The sequence below is a fragment of the Propithecus coquereli genome, unplaced genomic scaffold (genome assembly GCF_000956105.1).
Source record: "Propithecus coquereli isolate 6110/MARCELLA unplaced genomic scaffold, Pcoq_1.0 Scaffold134, whole genome shotgun sequence".
Classification (NCBI taxonomy): Eukaryota; Metazoa; Chordata; class Mammalia; order Primates; family Indriidae; genus Propithecus; species Propithecus coquereli.
The window spans coordinates 6,236,721-6,253,736 of record NW_012137636.1 but is presented as its reverse complement, the minus strand read 5'-3'; the positions used below and the strand labels follow the sequence as shown (position 1 = coordinate 6,253,736).

The window sequence follows — 17,016 nt, the reverse complement described above, 5'->3', positions numbered from 1 at the left end:
ATGCCACTAAGTGATGACCAAACATATTGCTACTAACAGAAAGAAGCTCCTGAAATGATCAAGAATGAGGGCTCAAGGCAGCAAGAGCTAGCAGAGCACAGGAAAGATATGGACAAGAAAACCAGAACCTCATTGTGGTTTTGATTTGCATTTCCCTGATGATTAGAGATGTTGGGCATTTTTTCATATGTTTTTTGGCCATTATTCTGTCTTCTTTTGAAAAGTTTCTGTGTAGGGTTGTTTGATTTTTTCTTGTTGATTTTCCCGAGTTCTAAGTAGATTCTAGTTATCAACCTTTTATCGGATTTGTAGCATGCAAAAATTTTCTCCCATTCTGTAGGTTGTCTGTTTACTCTTCTGACAGTTTCTTTGGCTGTGCAGAAGCTTTTTAATTTGATCAGGTCCCATTTATTTATTTTGGTTGTTGCTGTGATTGCCTTTGGGGTCTTCTTCATAAATTCTTCGCCTAGGCCAATGTCTAGAAGACTACTTCCAACATTTTCCTCTAGAATTCTAATAGTTTCACTCCTTAGGTTTAAATCTGTTACCCAGCGTGAGTTGATTTTTGTGAGAGGTTAAAGGTGTGGATCCTGATTCAGTCTTCTACATGTGGCTATCACTTATTTCCAGTGAGACTGGCCTTTATCAAAAAGTCCCAAAACAATAAATGTTGGCGTGGATGCAGAGAGATAGGAACACTCATACACTGTTGGTGGGACTGCAAACTAGTGCAACCTCTGTGGAAAGCAATATGGAGATACCTTAAAGAGATACAAGTAGAATTACCATTTGATCCAGCAATCCCATTACTGGGCATCTACCCAAAAGAACAAATGATACTCTATAAAAAAGACACCTGCACCCAAATGTTTATAGCAGCACAATTCACAATTGCAAAGATGTGGAAACAACCCAAGTGTCCATCAATACATGAGTGGATTAATAAAATGTGGTATATGTATACCATGGAGTACTATTCAGCTTTAAGAAACAATGATGATCTAGCACCTCTTGTATTCTTCTGGATAGAGCTGGAACGCATTCTGCTAAGTGAAGTATCCCAAGAATGGAAAAACAAGCACCAAATGTACTCACCATCAAATTGGTATTAACTGATCAACACATAAGTGCATGTATAAGAATAACATCTACTGGATGTCAGGCAGAGGGGAGGAGGGGACAGGTATATGCATACACAAAGAGTGCAATGAGCACCATCTGAGAGATGGACACACTTGAAACTCAGACTTGGGGGAGGAGGGGGGGCAAGGGCAACATACGTAACCTAAACATCTGTACCCGCATAATATGCTGAAATAAAGAAAAAAAAAACCAGAACCATATAACTGATGAAGATGACGCTAGAAGCAGCACACGGGAGAACTGTCCTTCGTGAAAACACATTAAGGGACATGGATAGTAGGAATGAAGAAAGCAGGTCAAACAGAGGGATAAAGAAAATGTTAAAGAAATACAACAGACATGGAAAAGAAAGAAAACAGAGGCGACAGATGAATAATTGTTTTCCCTAAATAAGATAACTAAATGAATGGAAGACATCAAAAGATTTAATCAATGTAACTTGAAACTATAGAGGAAAAGACCACCCACGTCCCAAGAAAAGCCAATGCAGAACAATCATTGAAACACATCCTAGAAATATCACCAGGCTTTAAAGGAAAAGAAATAATCCATAGGTTGTACATGTTTGAAATTTTCCATAATAAAAAGTTTTTTTATATAAAAGAAATAATCCTTAAGGCACAAATACAAAAAGATTTATCATCTATATGTGGAAATAGTTCCAGCATGGCTTCAACCTCTCCAGGGCAACATTCAAGGGTGGAAGACACTTGGGTGACATCTGCAAAAGATCTCAAGGAAAGAAAGCTTGATCCAAAAATGTCATACCCAAGCAAACGTGACCCAAGTACAACAGCAGTAGAAAAACTTGCAAGCATACAGTAATGTGGTTTCCATGAGTGCTTCTAGAAGAAATCATTTGAGGAACAACTTTGGCCAACCAGAAGATGAATAGATCAACCATGGCCAAAGTGTCAACACTGAGTGGACCTAGACAAGAAGAACAACTGGAGAATTACGTTTTGCCAGACTTACTTATTTTCTACCTTTCTGAGTCACATTGTTTTGGGTTGTGTTTTTTGTAAACAGCATATAGTACATGAAATAGAATACTCATTTTAAAAATCAGGACAACTTAGAAATCTTATAACTGACAAATAGTAACAAGGAATGAGTTACATTATGAAAGGAAAGAGGGAAAGATGTTGAGAGGCAATAAATAAACATTGGCTTCCTTATCTTTTAGAGATGGGGTAAAATATGTCATTTAAATTTGATATATAAAGTAATAGAGCTATATTTAAATAATAAAGGTACACACTAGAAGAACTAAGCAAGTTAATAAAACCACATAAATCAGGTGTTGGGGAGAGGTAGGAGGAAGTAGAAGTTTACTAATTTTTATAGCAAAGAAGTAATAGAAATAAATAGAGGATTTAAAGTTTTCATTATCAAGTTAACCACTAGAAAAACTAAAAACATAATATAAAACTTCCATATCATCAGAAGGCACAAATATATAGCAAAGCAGATGGCACAAACAATATTAGTGAGCTATTTCTAAAAAACCATAAAAACAGAACGTATAATATAAAATATGATAGCACCTTAGCTCAAGCATTCCTGTCATTTCAATAGATGTTAATATGGCTGGTTTTGATTAATAATAGAAAAGAACCTCAGAGTCATTAAAAAACTCAATTATATACAATGTTGAAGACACACACAAATCAAAGTGTCTCTGAAAAGTTAAAAGTAAAAAGCTATGCAAAGATGGGGTTATATTCTTAATATGAGTCTAATTTGAATTCCAGAAAAAGCATTAGCTGAGACAAAGAAGAGGGCTTTATAATGATAAAGGGTGCAATAAGCTCTGCTATGAAGGTCTACAGTTATGAATATCCAAGAACCATATAACATAGAATCAGCATTTATGAAGCAAAAATTACATCACACAAAAAGAGAAAATAATAGAAATGCCTGTCAACCCACGATAGCTCAACTTTTTAAAAAATGATATATAAAATGCCTAAATGACATAATTAAGAAGGTAGAATGTACCTGATTAAGAAGGCAGAATGTACCTGATGTTCTTTTAACTCTATACCCTGCAAATAAATCTACTTTTCATGAGCCGTAAACATTCACAAAAGTCAATTATATAGTAGGTGATATACAAATTTCAAAACAACAAAAAAATTCTGTGATCAAATTTCAGTAAACAAAAATTAATCAGAAAGCTATTAAGCAAAGAAACCTACCACCGGAAAATTATAAACAAGGAAACAAACACTTCAATCTGAAGCAACTCTTGGACAAAAGGGAGATCAAAGCCAAAATTACAGAATATTTAGTAAAGAATGATTGTGAACACACTGCAGATAAGGACTTATGAAATTCATAATAAGAAAAAGTCAAACTCCTAGCTTTCTATTTTCTAATATTAAATAGGCAAAAATGAAAATAAAAGAATTGAGCATCCAACTCAGAAAGTTAGAAAAAAAATAAACTCAAGTAGAAGAAATGAATTAATAAGAATGAAAATACTAATTAAGACATTATAAAACAAAAAAGAAACAATAAAACAATCAAATAATTAGATAATTTCATAGAGAAAAAGGGGAAAAAACCCAATTCATGAAATAAAAATGGGGAAATAATCACACACACAGAGGAAATTATAAGAATTGTGAGAGATGTTTGCAAAATATAAAAATATACAATAATATAATGGAAATGAATCTCGAGGCTTTTATAAAAACATGCATTTACCAAGGAGGCAAACTTATACTTCTTTAAAGTCAATATTTTATCAAAATCACTCTGAGGCAGTGGCTTGAATTTTGTAAAATATGTTTATAAAACTGAAGCTGTAACTTACTCTTTTAGAAAAGCATGGAAGGTCTGGTCCATCTGCACTGAGGCTATGCCCTTATTTTGAAATATAACCCAACTTTCCAAATGTAATTTCTAAAAGGACTCCACAAGCCCATTGAGATTTCCCATTTGAACTGTCCAATTTAAAATCTACAGTTAAGAGCAGAGACTACATTTCTCCTGTGTGGGTTACTTATTATGGCTTATGGCATCTGGGTTAAAATATTAGGTAAATAAAAATAATTTACTGAATTATAATTACCAAAAAATAGTTCCAGTCCAGTGAGCTAACATTCCATTCCCAACAGGCAAGAAATTCAATATGGTTATGTTCACATTGCCTTCACATTTTCATTCAAGTGTATGTGTATACAAACAAAGTTCCCTTTAAGAGGAAAAAGTGTTCACATATTTAAGTAATTCATATTCACTCTCTCATAATTAAAAAGAGGACTCACTTCAATACCCCAAATTTATATGAGTTAGCTATGAGCTATCCTTTGGCAACAGACTGAATACTTCCAGCTGTAGGGGGTATTACTGTACAAGTGCTATCAAAGAAAGCATATGAAAAGGGGAGTGGATATTTGAAAAAGATCCTCTTACTAATATTAGAAAAGAGCCTTTGGAAAAATGACTCAAAATGAACCCTCGATGAAGGATGAATTTGTGTAACTCTAGTTCCTTTGCAACATGGGGTCCCCCTGAGAACTACTTTGGGAGGCCAAGGATGACACTGCAAAGAGAAATAACCATATGCTGAATAGGGTACCTGCTAGTGTGTGCATACAACAGCCTGAGGGTACGTGTGCAGGTGTAGACAGGCACCCGTAGGACGGAACGAAGGAAATGGAGGGCATTTAATGCTGAAAGGGTCTTAAGAAAACATCTGGTTCAATCTTACCCTAAATACTTCCCCACCACACACAAAAAAACCCAAATCATAGATAAGACCATAGGGAATGAGAGGGGTGATTCAATTAGACCTAGGCCAAAAATTAGCTGGAATAAAATCTCCAATAAGGGCCTTCTGGCTTTAGTTTAATATGCTATTAACTCTGATCCTGCTTCATTACCAGAGTGTACAGGTTCGGGAGGAAACACACACACACACACACACACACACACACACACACACACACACACGCCTTCTATAATTTTTCCATTCAAACTAGAATCTTAAGAGTAAGAATAATCACAGAAGTAATCTTCTCCCAAAAATTCAAGTAATATGATTTATTAACCAGCAAAAGATCCTATCTTTTGTCAGTTTGGGGGGCTAAGTTGAGGCTAGTGTTTATAAGTAGTGTTTTATGGGAACCTTAGAGGTCTCTGCATCCATGCTGTTAACCTCCCTTCTCAAATTAACAAGAACTGAATTAACTGTAATTTAGGTCCCCAAATCTACATATCATGCCTTCAACCTCAGGCCCGCATGTCTGGAAGCAGATAGATGTCTGAATGGCAGCTCTTCTGGAGATGAGGTTAGTGCACGTGACTGAGTTTGAGAAGACTTTAATCTTGGTGCCGTGCATTTATTTCCCTTTCAATTTCTCTACTTGTATGTATGTTTTTTGTGTATTTGTTTAAAAGCAATGTACACTTATTAAAGACTCCATCTATTCTTACAGACAACACAGCTTTGGATTTTAGGATGTAGTTAAGTGTCAACATAATTGAAACAGTAGTTGCTAGTGATTTCCTCACCCCAAACTGCCACACTTTGTTTTGGAATTTCACATCATGGGCTTGTCCACTCAAATGAAATGACTCAAGCAATTATAACAGAGAAATGAGTCCAAGATTAACATCTTAATCCTACAGGGCAATGCCACAGTAACCGCCATTTTGTCAATTTATTAGAAAAAAAGCAAAAAAGTAAAAGGCTCCTCAAATATCATTTTGACAAAAGATTGCCGCAAGGAAACACTTTTCTTTTCTCCCAACAGAAATGCACAGGATAGAAATACCATGTTCTGAGAATTAGCATTGAGGTAAGATTCAAACATTACATGATCAGGAAGCCAAAAAAAGCTGTGGAACCCTCCCTCCCCTCAAGACAATTACTGTAATCTCAATACTCCTTATCATAGTGTTGCTGATACATAAAATTCATAAAATATTCAGTGATGACAGCCCCCGACGGACAGGAGAGCAACGAGTTACCTGTCTGAAGAACTCCTCCAGGAGCGACATTGTCCAGCGATGATGGAGGTCCCACGCTTTTGCAGGATGGCTAATATCTGCTGTATGCAGCATGAGGGATAAGGCTTTTGGCTTTTCAATTCTGTAAACCAAGAGCACCCAAACGCATGATGACCACACTCTCCAGAACCTCAGTAAGAGTTTTTAAAAAATCATTAATTTCTTCAATCCATTCTATTCTCCTGTCTCAAACCCCACTTCAGCTAAATTGAGGAAAAGGCATCATTTCATCCTGCGACTGGGATATTCGTCAGCGTGATCTCTACACTTATTGAACTGGACTCTTCTGACTCAAACCCATTTCTGAAATGACTGCATCATTCAAAAAGACAACAAGAATCTAAGAATCACTGACTTTTATTTGCTGTCTGTGCATTAAGTGGATCTTTGATAATCTAGTTTCCCACAGGGAAATATTTTAAATTCTAATTGAGAAAAACTGGTACTGGCTCTATTATTTATTTCAGCCCCAATGAGAACATACCTAATTGTGACATGTACAATTTTCATGCTCTTTCCTCCAAACATCACCACTTCATGAGACCACTCAATAAAGTTATGTCGAAGGAGATATGCTTCGAAAGTACAAGAGCATGGACAAGCACCAGTTCAAACACTTATACAAATGCAGAAGTCACCGGCCTACTTACGCTTCCGGCTGCTGCAGAGCGGTTTTCATGGCTTTGATTTGTTGAAAATGACAAGACATATCTGTGGCCATCACCATCTCAATCACCAAGGTTCGAAACTCCCTTTTAGGAACGCCCGTGGAGAAAAAAGGTGGAAGTGAAAAATGGAAAGTAAAAATTAGTTTAGTTTTTTGCCACTTCTAATCGAAGTCAGTTAATTATTTCTGACACATCTGATCTAGTTTGAGTCTTTTAAGCGAGCTGCCTTTTATAAGGAATAAATGAAGGTTAAGGATCAAGGAAACCATTTATTAGGAATGTGATACATGGGATACACATATAATTTGGGAAATTAACTCACAGGAAAAATTCCAATGAAAGCGAAAAGTGTATGAAAGCTCTTCCTTCTCAACTGGATTCAGAGTTTTAAGAAAGAATTAACTTGAAAATAATCCTAGGAGGTAGGTTGATAATCCATATTCCACTTTGAATATAGGTATTCCATATTTTTTTTAAAATAGCCTTTATTTTCTAGAGCGGTTTTAGGTTTACAGAAATATTGAGTAGATAGTATAGAGTTCCTAGATACACTCTCTCTCTGTACAGTTTTTCTTATTTTTAACATCTTGATGTTAAATATGGTGCACTTATTACAGTTGATGAACCAATATTGACACATTATAGTAACTACAATCCATAATTCACATTGTCGACATGTTGCACAGTTGTACTGGTTTTGACAAATGCATAACGCCATGTATCTACCACTACAGTATCACATGGAACAATTCCAGCACGCTAAAATCCCCTGTGCACCACCTATTCACCCTTCCCTCTTCCCCCAAACCCTGCCAACCACTGATCTTTTTATTGCCTCTAACAACTTTATTGAGGTACAATTTACATAGAATAAACTGCTTCCATATAAATTGTGCAATTCAGTGAGTTTTAACAGTTGAATGAGCTTTTAAAAATACCACTGCAATCATGATACCACTATCACCCTCAAACCAGGCACCAGGCAAACTTTGATCTGTTTGCCTCTCTAGAATAGTTTGCATTTTCTAGTTTTATATACATATATATGTGTATGCATATGTATATAGGTACACATACATATATATTATATATTAAAATATACACTAGATATATACATACATACATTCCCATGTATGTACACACTTATAAAATACAAAATGTACTCTTGTTTTTGACTTCCTTTACTCAGCATTATGATTCCTGATCTGTTCATGTAGTAGCTCATCGACAGTTCATTTTCTTTTGTTGCTGAGTATGTTCCATTCTATGAGTTTACCACAATTTGTTATCCATTTACCAGCTGATGGACATTTGAGTTATCAGATTCTAGTTTGGGGCTATTGTGATTAAAGCAGCTATGAGCATTCATGTACAAGTCTGTGTGTGGACGTATGTTTTCATTTTTCTGGGGAAAACACCTAGAAGTAGAATGTCTGGTTTATAAGACAGCTGAGTGTTTAACTTTATAAGAAACTGCCAAATATTTTTCACGGTGGTCGTATCACTTTTTGACCACCAGTGTATGAAGTTTCTGGTTTTTCTTTGCTTAGTCTTGTCAACCTTTAGTTTCAGCTATTCTTCTGATGGATGAGTAATGGCATCTCACTGTGGTTTTAATTTGAATTTCTTTGATGACTGCTGATGTCAGCCACCTTTTCATGCACTTATGTATATCTATTTTTTAGGAAAATGTAATTTCAAAAGTTTCCCTTTTTAAAATTGGGTTGTTTGTCTTCTTATTGAGTTGTAAAATTACATTCCACATTCCACATACAAACTCTATGTAAGATATCAGTATATGTGTTGTAAATAATTTCTCCAATTTCTTGGCTTGCTTTTTTTCCTCCACAATATCTTCCAAAGAGCATAAGGTTTTAATTTTAATAAAGTTAAATTCATCATTTTAAAAAATGTTTCATGCTTTTTATGTCCTGGGATATTGCCACCTACCCACAAGGACTTTGCTGTTTTCTTTTGAAGTCTTGGCATTTTAGCTTTTATGTTTAAGTCTATGACCAATTTTGAGTTAATTTTTAAGTATGGTGTGAGATAAGGGTCACAGCTATTCTTTTCCATATGGATAGCCAATTGTTCCAACACTATTTGTTGAAAAGATTTTCCTGTCCTCATTGAATTGCCTTGGCATCTTTGCTATAAATCAATTGATGAGTCAATTTCAAAACTTTCAGTTCTGTTCCATGGATTTGTATGTCTATTCTTTCACCAATAAAATATTGTCATGATTACTGTAACTTAATAGTTTGCTTTGAAATCAAGTAGTGTGAGACCTTTAACCTTGCTTTTTTTATTATAAAAATTGCTTTGTTTGCATTTCTATATATATTTTTGAATAACCTTGGCAATTTCTAACATAATTCTGCCAGAATTTTGATTGGGGTTATATTGAATCTAAGATAAATTTTGGAAGATTTTGATAGCTTTACAATATTGAGTCTTCCACTACATGAGGACAGCATATCTCTTAATTTATTTAGGTGCTCTTTAATCAGCAATTTTATGTAGTTAGTAGTGAAAAGGAGTTGCACTTTTTTAAAAAAAATTACTACTAAGTATTTTATATTTTTTGTACTATGTTAAAGAAAGTTTTAATTTCATTTTTCAATGGTTCGTTGCTAGTCTATAATTTTTTTTTACATCAACCTTGTATTCTGTGACCTTGCAACATTCATTGTCAGTTCTAGTAGCTGCTTTATAGATTCTTAGGATTTTCTACTTAGACAATCAAGTTATCTGCTAATATAGACATCTTACAATGTTGATGAAAGTAAGAACAGGCATCCTTGTCTTGTTCCCAATCTTAGGGGAAAAGTGTTCAATATTTCACCATTAAGCTTGAGGTTAGCTATAGATTTTTCACAGGTGCTCTTTATCTAGTTGACGATGTTCCCTTCCGTTTCCAGTTTGCTGAGAGTTTTTACATGAATGAGTGCTGAATTTTGTCAAATGCTTTTTATACACCTATTGAAATGACTATATACTTTTGTTTTTCTTAAAACATAGTGAATTATTTTAACTGTTTTTGAATACTGAATTAACCTTGCATCCCTAGGATAAACCCTATATATTTGACTGAATTCTCCAGAGAAACCAATGGGAAATATACATATAGAGAAAGAGATTTATTACAAGGAATTGGCTCATGTAGTCACGGACATTGACAAGTTCCAAGATCTGCAGGGTGAGTCAGCAAGCTGGAGATCCAGGAGAAACAATGGTGTTGTTCCAGTATGAAGACCAGCAGGCTCAAGACCCAGGAAGAGCCTATGTTTTAGTTCAAAGACCGGTAGAAAGGATTCTCTCTTACTCAAGGGAGGATCAGCCTTTTTGTTCTATTTAGGCCTTAGACTGATTGCATGCAGCCCATTCATATTAGGAAGGGCAATCTACTTTATTCAGTCATCCATTTATATGTTAATCTCATCCAAAAACACCCTCACAGAACCATCCAGAATAAAGTTCAACCAAATATCCGGACACAATGTGGCCCAATCAAGTTGACACATAAAATTAACCATCACACTCTGCTTGGTCATAGTGTACGCTTTTTATATACTGTTATATTCCAATTGTTAATATTTTATTAAGGATTGTTATATCTATGTTCATAAGGTATATTGGTCTCTAATATTCATTTTTGAGACATTTTTTCAGGGTATGGTATCAAAATCATGTCTCATAAAACAAATTGGAAAATGTTTCTTCCTTCTCCACTTTCTAAATAAATATGCGTAAGATCCATATTATTTCTTCTTTGTGTATTTCATAGAATTCACCAGTGAAACTATGCAAACTTGGAGATTTCTTTGTGGAAAGATTTTTGATGACAAATTCAATTTTTTTAATAGACACGGTATTAGTCAGATTTTCTGTTTCATCTTGTATGAGTTTTGGTAAGTTGTACTTTGTAAGGAAGTTGTCCATTTCATCAAGATTGTCAAATTAGTTGAGACAAAGAGTCGTCTGTAATATTTCCTTATGCATTTGATGTCTACAGGATCTGACGTTGGTGATTTGTGTTCTCTTCCTTTTTTACTGAACAGAGGTTTACCAATTTTGTTGATTTTTTCAAAGAAGTAGATTTTAGCATTGTTAATTTTTTCTACTGTTTGTTTTCTATTTTGTTGATGTCTTCACTTATCATTACTAATTCCTTCCAACCATCTACTTTGAGTTTATTTCGCTCTTCTTTTTCTAGCTTCCTGAAGTCATTATGTTTGGACTTTTCTTCTTTACTAATATGTGCATTTATAGCCATAAATTTCCCCTAAGCTCTGCTTTAATGGTATTCAACAAATTTGTAATATGTGACATTTTCATTCTCATTAAATTTGAACTATTTTCTAGTTTCCCCTTTGATTACTTTTTTGACCCATGAATTATTTAGAAGTGTGTTGGTTAATCTTCAAATATGTGGGGTTTTCCTAAATATCTTATTCTTATTGATTTCTAATTTAAATCCATTGTGGTCAAAAAACATACAATATAAGCTTGTAATTTTTTTTCAAGAAATTTTTTAACAGGCCAGGCACACGGTGGCTCACACCTGTAATCCTAGCACTCTGGGAGGCCAACGGGGGAGGATCACTTGAGCTCAGGAGTTCAAGACCAGCCTAGGCAAGCACAAGACCCCATCTCTAAAAAAAAAAAAAATAAATGAATGAATAAATATTAAATAAAAAAGAATGTTTTTAATTTCCTTCTTAATCTCTTCATGACCCACTGGTCATTTGGGAGCATATTGTTGAATTTCCATGTGTTTGTATAGTTTCCAGTGTTCCTCTTGTTATTGATTTCTAGTTTTATTCCATTGTGGTCAGAGAAAATACTTGGTATGATTTCAATTGTTTTGAATTTTTTAAACTTGCTTTGTGGCCTAACATATGGTCTATCCTTGAGAACCATCTATGAGCTGAGGAGAAGAACGTGCATCTGCAGCTGTTGGACGAAATGTTCTATAAATATTTAGTAGGTCCATTTGGTCTATAGTACAGATTAAGTTCAATGTTTCTTTGTTGATCTTCTGCCTGGATGATCTGTCCAATGCTGAGAGTAGAATGTTGAGGTCTCCAACGGTTATTATATTGGAGTCTATCTCTCTCTCTCTTTTTTTACTCATTCATTATTTTATTATCTGGTTAAAGAAAAAGGGCTTTTTCATTCTTCCTTTTTCTCCTTTGAGATGCCTTTGATATGTCCTATCTTATGGCAAACACCACTAAACTTCACACTCTAAATTCTAGTTGAGGTCACAAATGCAATGACCATCTATAGACAAAATACCAGTGAAGCTGGAATTTAGTTAGTTATTTTTTTTCTATCTCTTTACTTCTGATAATGTTCACTTTATATATCTGGGTGCTGCAGTGTTGGGTGTACATATATTCAGAATTATTTTATCCTCTTGCTGAAATAATCCCTTTATCATCTTATAATGACTTTCTTTGTCTTTTTTACAGTTTTTGTCTTGAAATCTATTTTATCAGATAGAAATATAGCTATTGCTGTTCTTTTTTGGATTCCATTCACATGGAATATCTTTTTCCATCCCTTTATTTTCAGTGTATGTGTGTCTCTATAGGAGAAATGGGTTTCTTGCAACATATTGAGGTATAGTTTTAAGAAGCCTCGACAACATATGAGGTATAGTTGTCTCATTGTTTTATCCATTCAGCCACACTATGTCTTCTGATTGGAGAGTTTAGTCCATTCACATTCAGTGTTATTATTGATAGGTAAGGACTTACTACTGCCATGTTTATTTGATTTCTAGTTGTTTGGTGGTCCTCTTTTCCTTCCTTTCTTCCTTTTCTTCCTTCCTGTCTTCCTTTGTTAAAAGTGATTTCCTCTGGTAGAGTATTTTAATTTCTTGCATTTTATTTTTTGTGTATCAATTGTAGGTTTTTTGATTTGAGGTAACCATGAAGCTTGCAAAAAATATTTTATAACCAATTATTTTAAACATGTGACAACTCTGCTTATAAACAAACATAGACTATAACAATAAAGAAGTTTCCACTGAATTAAGATGTTTCAATATCTGAGTACTTCATGATTTCACTCTCTGAGATAATACTTTTATTTTTCTCTCTCTTCGAGATAATAAAGATAATGCTGAATAAGAAGCACAAATATATAAGCCTAGCACATAAACATATTTCACTGTATTTTCAACTGATTAGTTTGACCATTATTTTACACTAAATTCGCCTAAGTTTTTCTGAATCGTTCAATTTTATAACTTATTTTGATCAGAGGTAATATTCAAATTATTCACAGCTAGAACTTTGGGAATACCCCCCAATAAGAATGCAGAGCTAAAGATAAACAACAAGGGTGGTTGCATTGCTATGTACAATGTGTTCCAGCATGAACTGATACACCTTCCAGTTTATTCAGGTGGTATGGGTTTATGTACTGCCTACACCAGCCTCACTTTCCTAGTTGTAGACTGAAAGAGTGAATGAAGTTTACGATCACCGTAGAGTGGAAATAAATAATATAGCCAAATTTCAAAACTATAGCTAAACAGAGGTAGAAAATCCATAACACAAATATGGGCAACAGAAGTGGCATGCTTTGAAAATATGTTAGGAGGCATTTATGCAAGCTTTGAAGCATGTTACTAGATTGTCATGAAGCCAGGTAAAATAGACACTATCTAAACGAGCCCCTCACACAAATCCTTCACAACCATGATGTATCTGGATATGTGTGAAGCTGTTCTCTGCCATACCCAAACCTTTCATTATACTTTTACAAACATTTAAAAATTAGTTAGAGGGTTCCTTTTTGCCTGAAGATGTGCACTGATTAACTGAAGTGTTCTGCATTATTCAGAGGCCAGCTGAGTGTATCCCAGTAAAATTTAAGCCAAATATTCCCCTATGTTTTAATAAACTAAAATTTCATGGAGACTCTTAGCCATTCACATTGAAAATCAGTTTCTCGGATTCATTGTTCAGTATGACTTATTTCTCTGAATCCTTGAGAATAGTGAGCACATACTCAATAAAAAGCTGATCATTTAATTAAAACAGAAGGACTACTTGAGTCACCCTGGATTCCAAACTTTGTAAGGATTTAGATGATTTTGCTTATAAGCTTTGAAACACCTTGACCTAAATTTATAGCTACAATGATTTACAGGCTTGCTATATGTGCAACAAAGTGTGCAGGCATTTTAAATAGATTATGTCATATTATCATTCTAACCCCATTGCAGCGTAAATGTTATCTATTTTCTAGAAATTACATTTTTCAAAGGTATAAAGAGTTCTTCAGTGTCATAAAGCTAGTAAGTGACTGACTCCATGTTCAAACCCAGGTGTGCCTAAAGCCAAAGCACACAATGTCATTTAGGTAACAGAATTAAGTACCCATGATTTTGTTTTTAAAGTGTCAAAATAATTTTCTTGGCAAATGTCAAAAGATCGTTAAGAAGTGAATAAATATAAGTGAAAAACAAATGTCAAATGATAAAATTCAGATTTAAGAAGCTCAGATAAAAGCAACACATATTTCCTAAGGTAATAAACAACAAATATTTCCAAATTGTCCTCAATTGGACGTTGTTAGAAGAGGTTTTTCAAACTTTCTTCCTTGAGAATTTTTAGCACAATACTGAATTATTTGACTCAAACTGGTTTCATTTCCCTACTCATTAATAGAAAAGCAATGTAAAGCTAGCAAAATAAAGTAGCTGAAAGCTAATCATAACATTCTATAGCCTTTATTTATAAATTTGAATATTTGTGTCAATATGAAATATATATAGAGAGAGAAATGACACACACACACACACACACACACACAGAATGAGCGAGCAGGAGAAAGAAAGAATGAGAGAGAGAGAGAGAGAGAGAGAAAATGCCAATAAAAATTTTAAACAAGGCATTATTGCCTCAAAAGCACCACATTCATGCATCTTCACAGTTCCTTCCCCAACCTCCAAGTGTCTCTCCTGTCTCATCCTTACCTCCAGTCATCTTTTGAGAGATTGATCAAAATATTCATTTCCTCATCCTCTTGCAGGAGACGATAGGCTGCGCTCAAATGGTGATTTTCCAGCACAGATCTATCGTTGTACAGAATAGCCGAATCAGACCTGAACAGAAAGCCAAGCAAAACTGAGCATGTTCACCAGTTCAGACTTCTCCCCTTACCTCTCACGGGCGAGACTGCACTGTTACTTTTTCCTATGTTTAGAAATTATCTTTGCCTCCGTGCCATTTATATGAACCAAATGCTCAACCAATACTACAAAGCAAAAAGACAATGTGAAGACTTTAAAATACTATAAATCATCAACAGGTGGACGTAGAGTATTTTACTATGAATACATATGTGGGTAGGAAATATGTGACATCCAGCCTCAGAACTCTCTGAAAACTATTTTATAACAAGATATCAATTGCCTGTACTAGTAGCAAAAAAGATTTTTTAGAATGTCGGTCAAGCCAGACTTCCTTATATTTTCTGGAATAATGTTAATTTTTTATTTTTATTTCATTCAGTGAACACACTGGTTTATTTATTTCAGGTGTAATTTGTGGAAGTCATACCACCTGGTAGGTACTATCTACAAGCTGCCTCTGATCTTGCCCTTAAATTTTTCTATGCAAAAGCCACATGTGGAAGGAAGATTGAGAGTAAAGAATATAAAGATTTTAAGTCAGTGGTTAGTCCCTTTCTCAGAGACCGTTCTACAAACGAATGTCACCAAACTCAGGGCCGTATGCTACTTTAATACCTTTCATTTAATGAAAGCCTAGATTATTAGAGTTTATCTGTTTCTCACCAAGGAAGCTTAGTTCCAGAGGTTTAAAGTGACTTTTACAGGTCTTCTGACACACCAGTGCTTCTCAAGATTACTTCCACCTGTCATTGGCCAAACTTTGGGATGTATCTAGCATCCCTTGAACGTGTGTTAGGCTTAACATTTTATCCATCAAAGGATAAACGACCTAGTCACGGACTTAGTTTTCTGAATGGGGATCACATGGGCTGAGATGTTTTGGATAAAGTTCTGTTGAAGAGGGCCAATGTTTAAATTTCATTCCAAATCAAGCTTAACTACACCCACTGGAATTTTCCCACTCCTACAGAGATAACACAAAACATTCAAATCCCGAGGTAAAGATCTGCTCTTTTTTTTTTTTTTTTTTTTTTTTATTCCAGGGTTTTGTGAGGGTACAAACATTGTAGTTACACTTTCTGTCTTTGCCTCACCCAAATGCGGGTTAAAGTCATGCCCTTCCCTCCCTTTAGTGCTCCCCGTGTCCTTTAGTTGTAGATTTCCCCCCCATCCCCCTAATCCCTAGAGAGTATTTCTGCCATGTGATCAACCTAGTGTTGATCAGTTAGTACCAATTTGATGGTGAGTACAAATGGATTCCATTCTTCTGCTCTTGTGGTGCCTCACTTTGGATAATGGGCTTAAGTTTAATCCAGAAAAGTATAAGAGGTGCTAGATCACTGTCGTTTCTTATGATTGAGTAATATTCCATTGTAAACATATACCAAATTTTGATAATCCACTCATGGATTGACGGGCACTTGGGTTGTTTCCACATCCTTGCAATAGTGAATCGTGCTGCCATAAACATTCGGGTGCAGATGTCTTTATCGTAGATCTGCTCTTATATCTGATGAGTAAATTAGGTACCAACTGATGTGTATTTTGTGACACGAAACTGTTTTCCAACTCCTGTAATTAAGCCGTTTTCCTCTGAGTTGTGACTGGTTTGGACACTGGTCTCCAGGCAAGATCCACGTACAGTTGTTCCACCCACCTCTCCTCCTTCGGCTGGTGCTATTCACCTTGGCTTCTGCTCAAAGCAAAGGTTCCACGCACAGACACACATTAAAGAGTCCTTCTCTATGGAATTCCCTGTGTTAAAGACCTTGGAACAGAACCACAAAAGGCTGCTTCAGCAGCTGAGACTACTCTAAGTGAGGAGGCAGGAGGGAGGAACCAAAGCCAGCAGCTTAAGTCCTTTTGTCTCCTTCCATTCCATTGAAATTCCCCTTCTGAACAGAGATCAGATGATATTGTCTTCTTTTGTGTACCCTGTAATTAAGTGTTGAGTTCATTAAATACATGTAGATTGATTTAATGAACACAAACCTATCTGGAGTATGCACCTGCTTTTTCAAGTGAAAT

General features: G+C 35.0%; 1 protein-coding gene across 1 annotated transcript in view; it reads right to left on the bottom strand.

Moving 5' to 3' along the window:
* PDE1C (phosphodiesterase 1C, calmodulin-dependent 70kDa) overlaps window positions 1-17,016 on the bottom strand; it is a 556,088-nt gene that overhangs the window by 72,742 nt on the left and 466,330 nt on the right. Inside the window, exons 10-12 of the mRNA XM_012638761.1 lie at window positions 14,830-14,958; window positions 6,816-6,917; window positions 6,127-6,247 (exon numbers count right to left, since the gene is read on the bottom strand). Of these exons, the coding sequence (XP_012494215.1) occupies window positions 6,127-6,247; window positions 6,816-6,917; window positions 14,830-14,958 (352 nt within the window). The remainder of the gene's footprint in view (window positions 1-6,126; window positions 6,248-6,815; window positions 6,918-14,829; window positions 14,959-17,016) is intronic.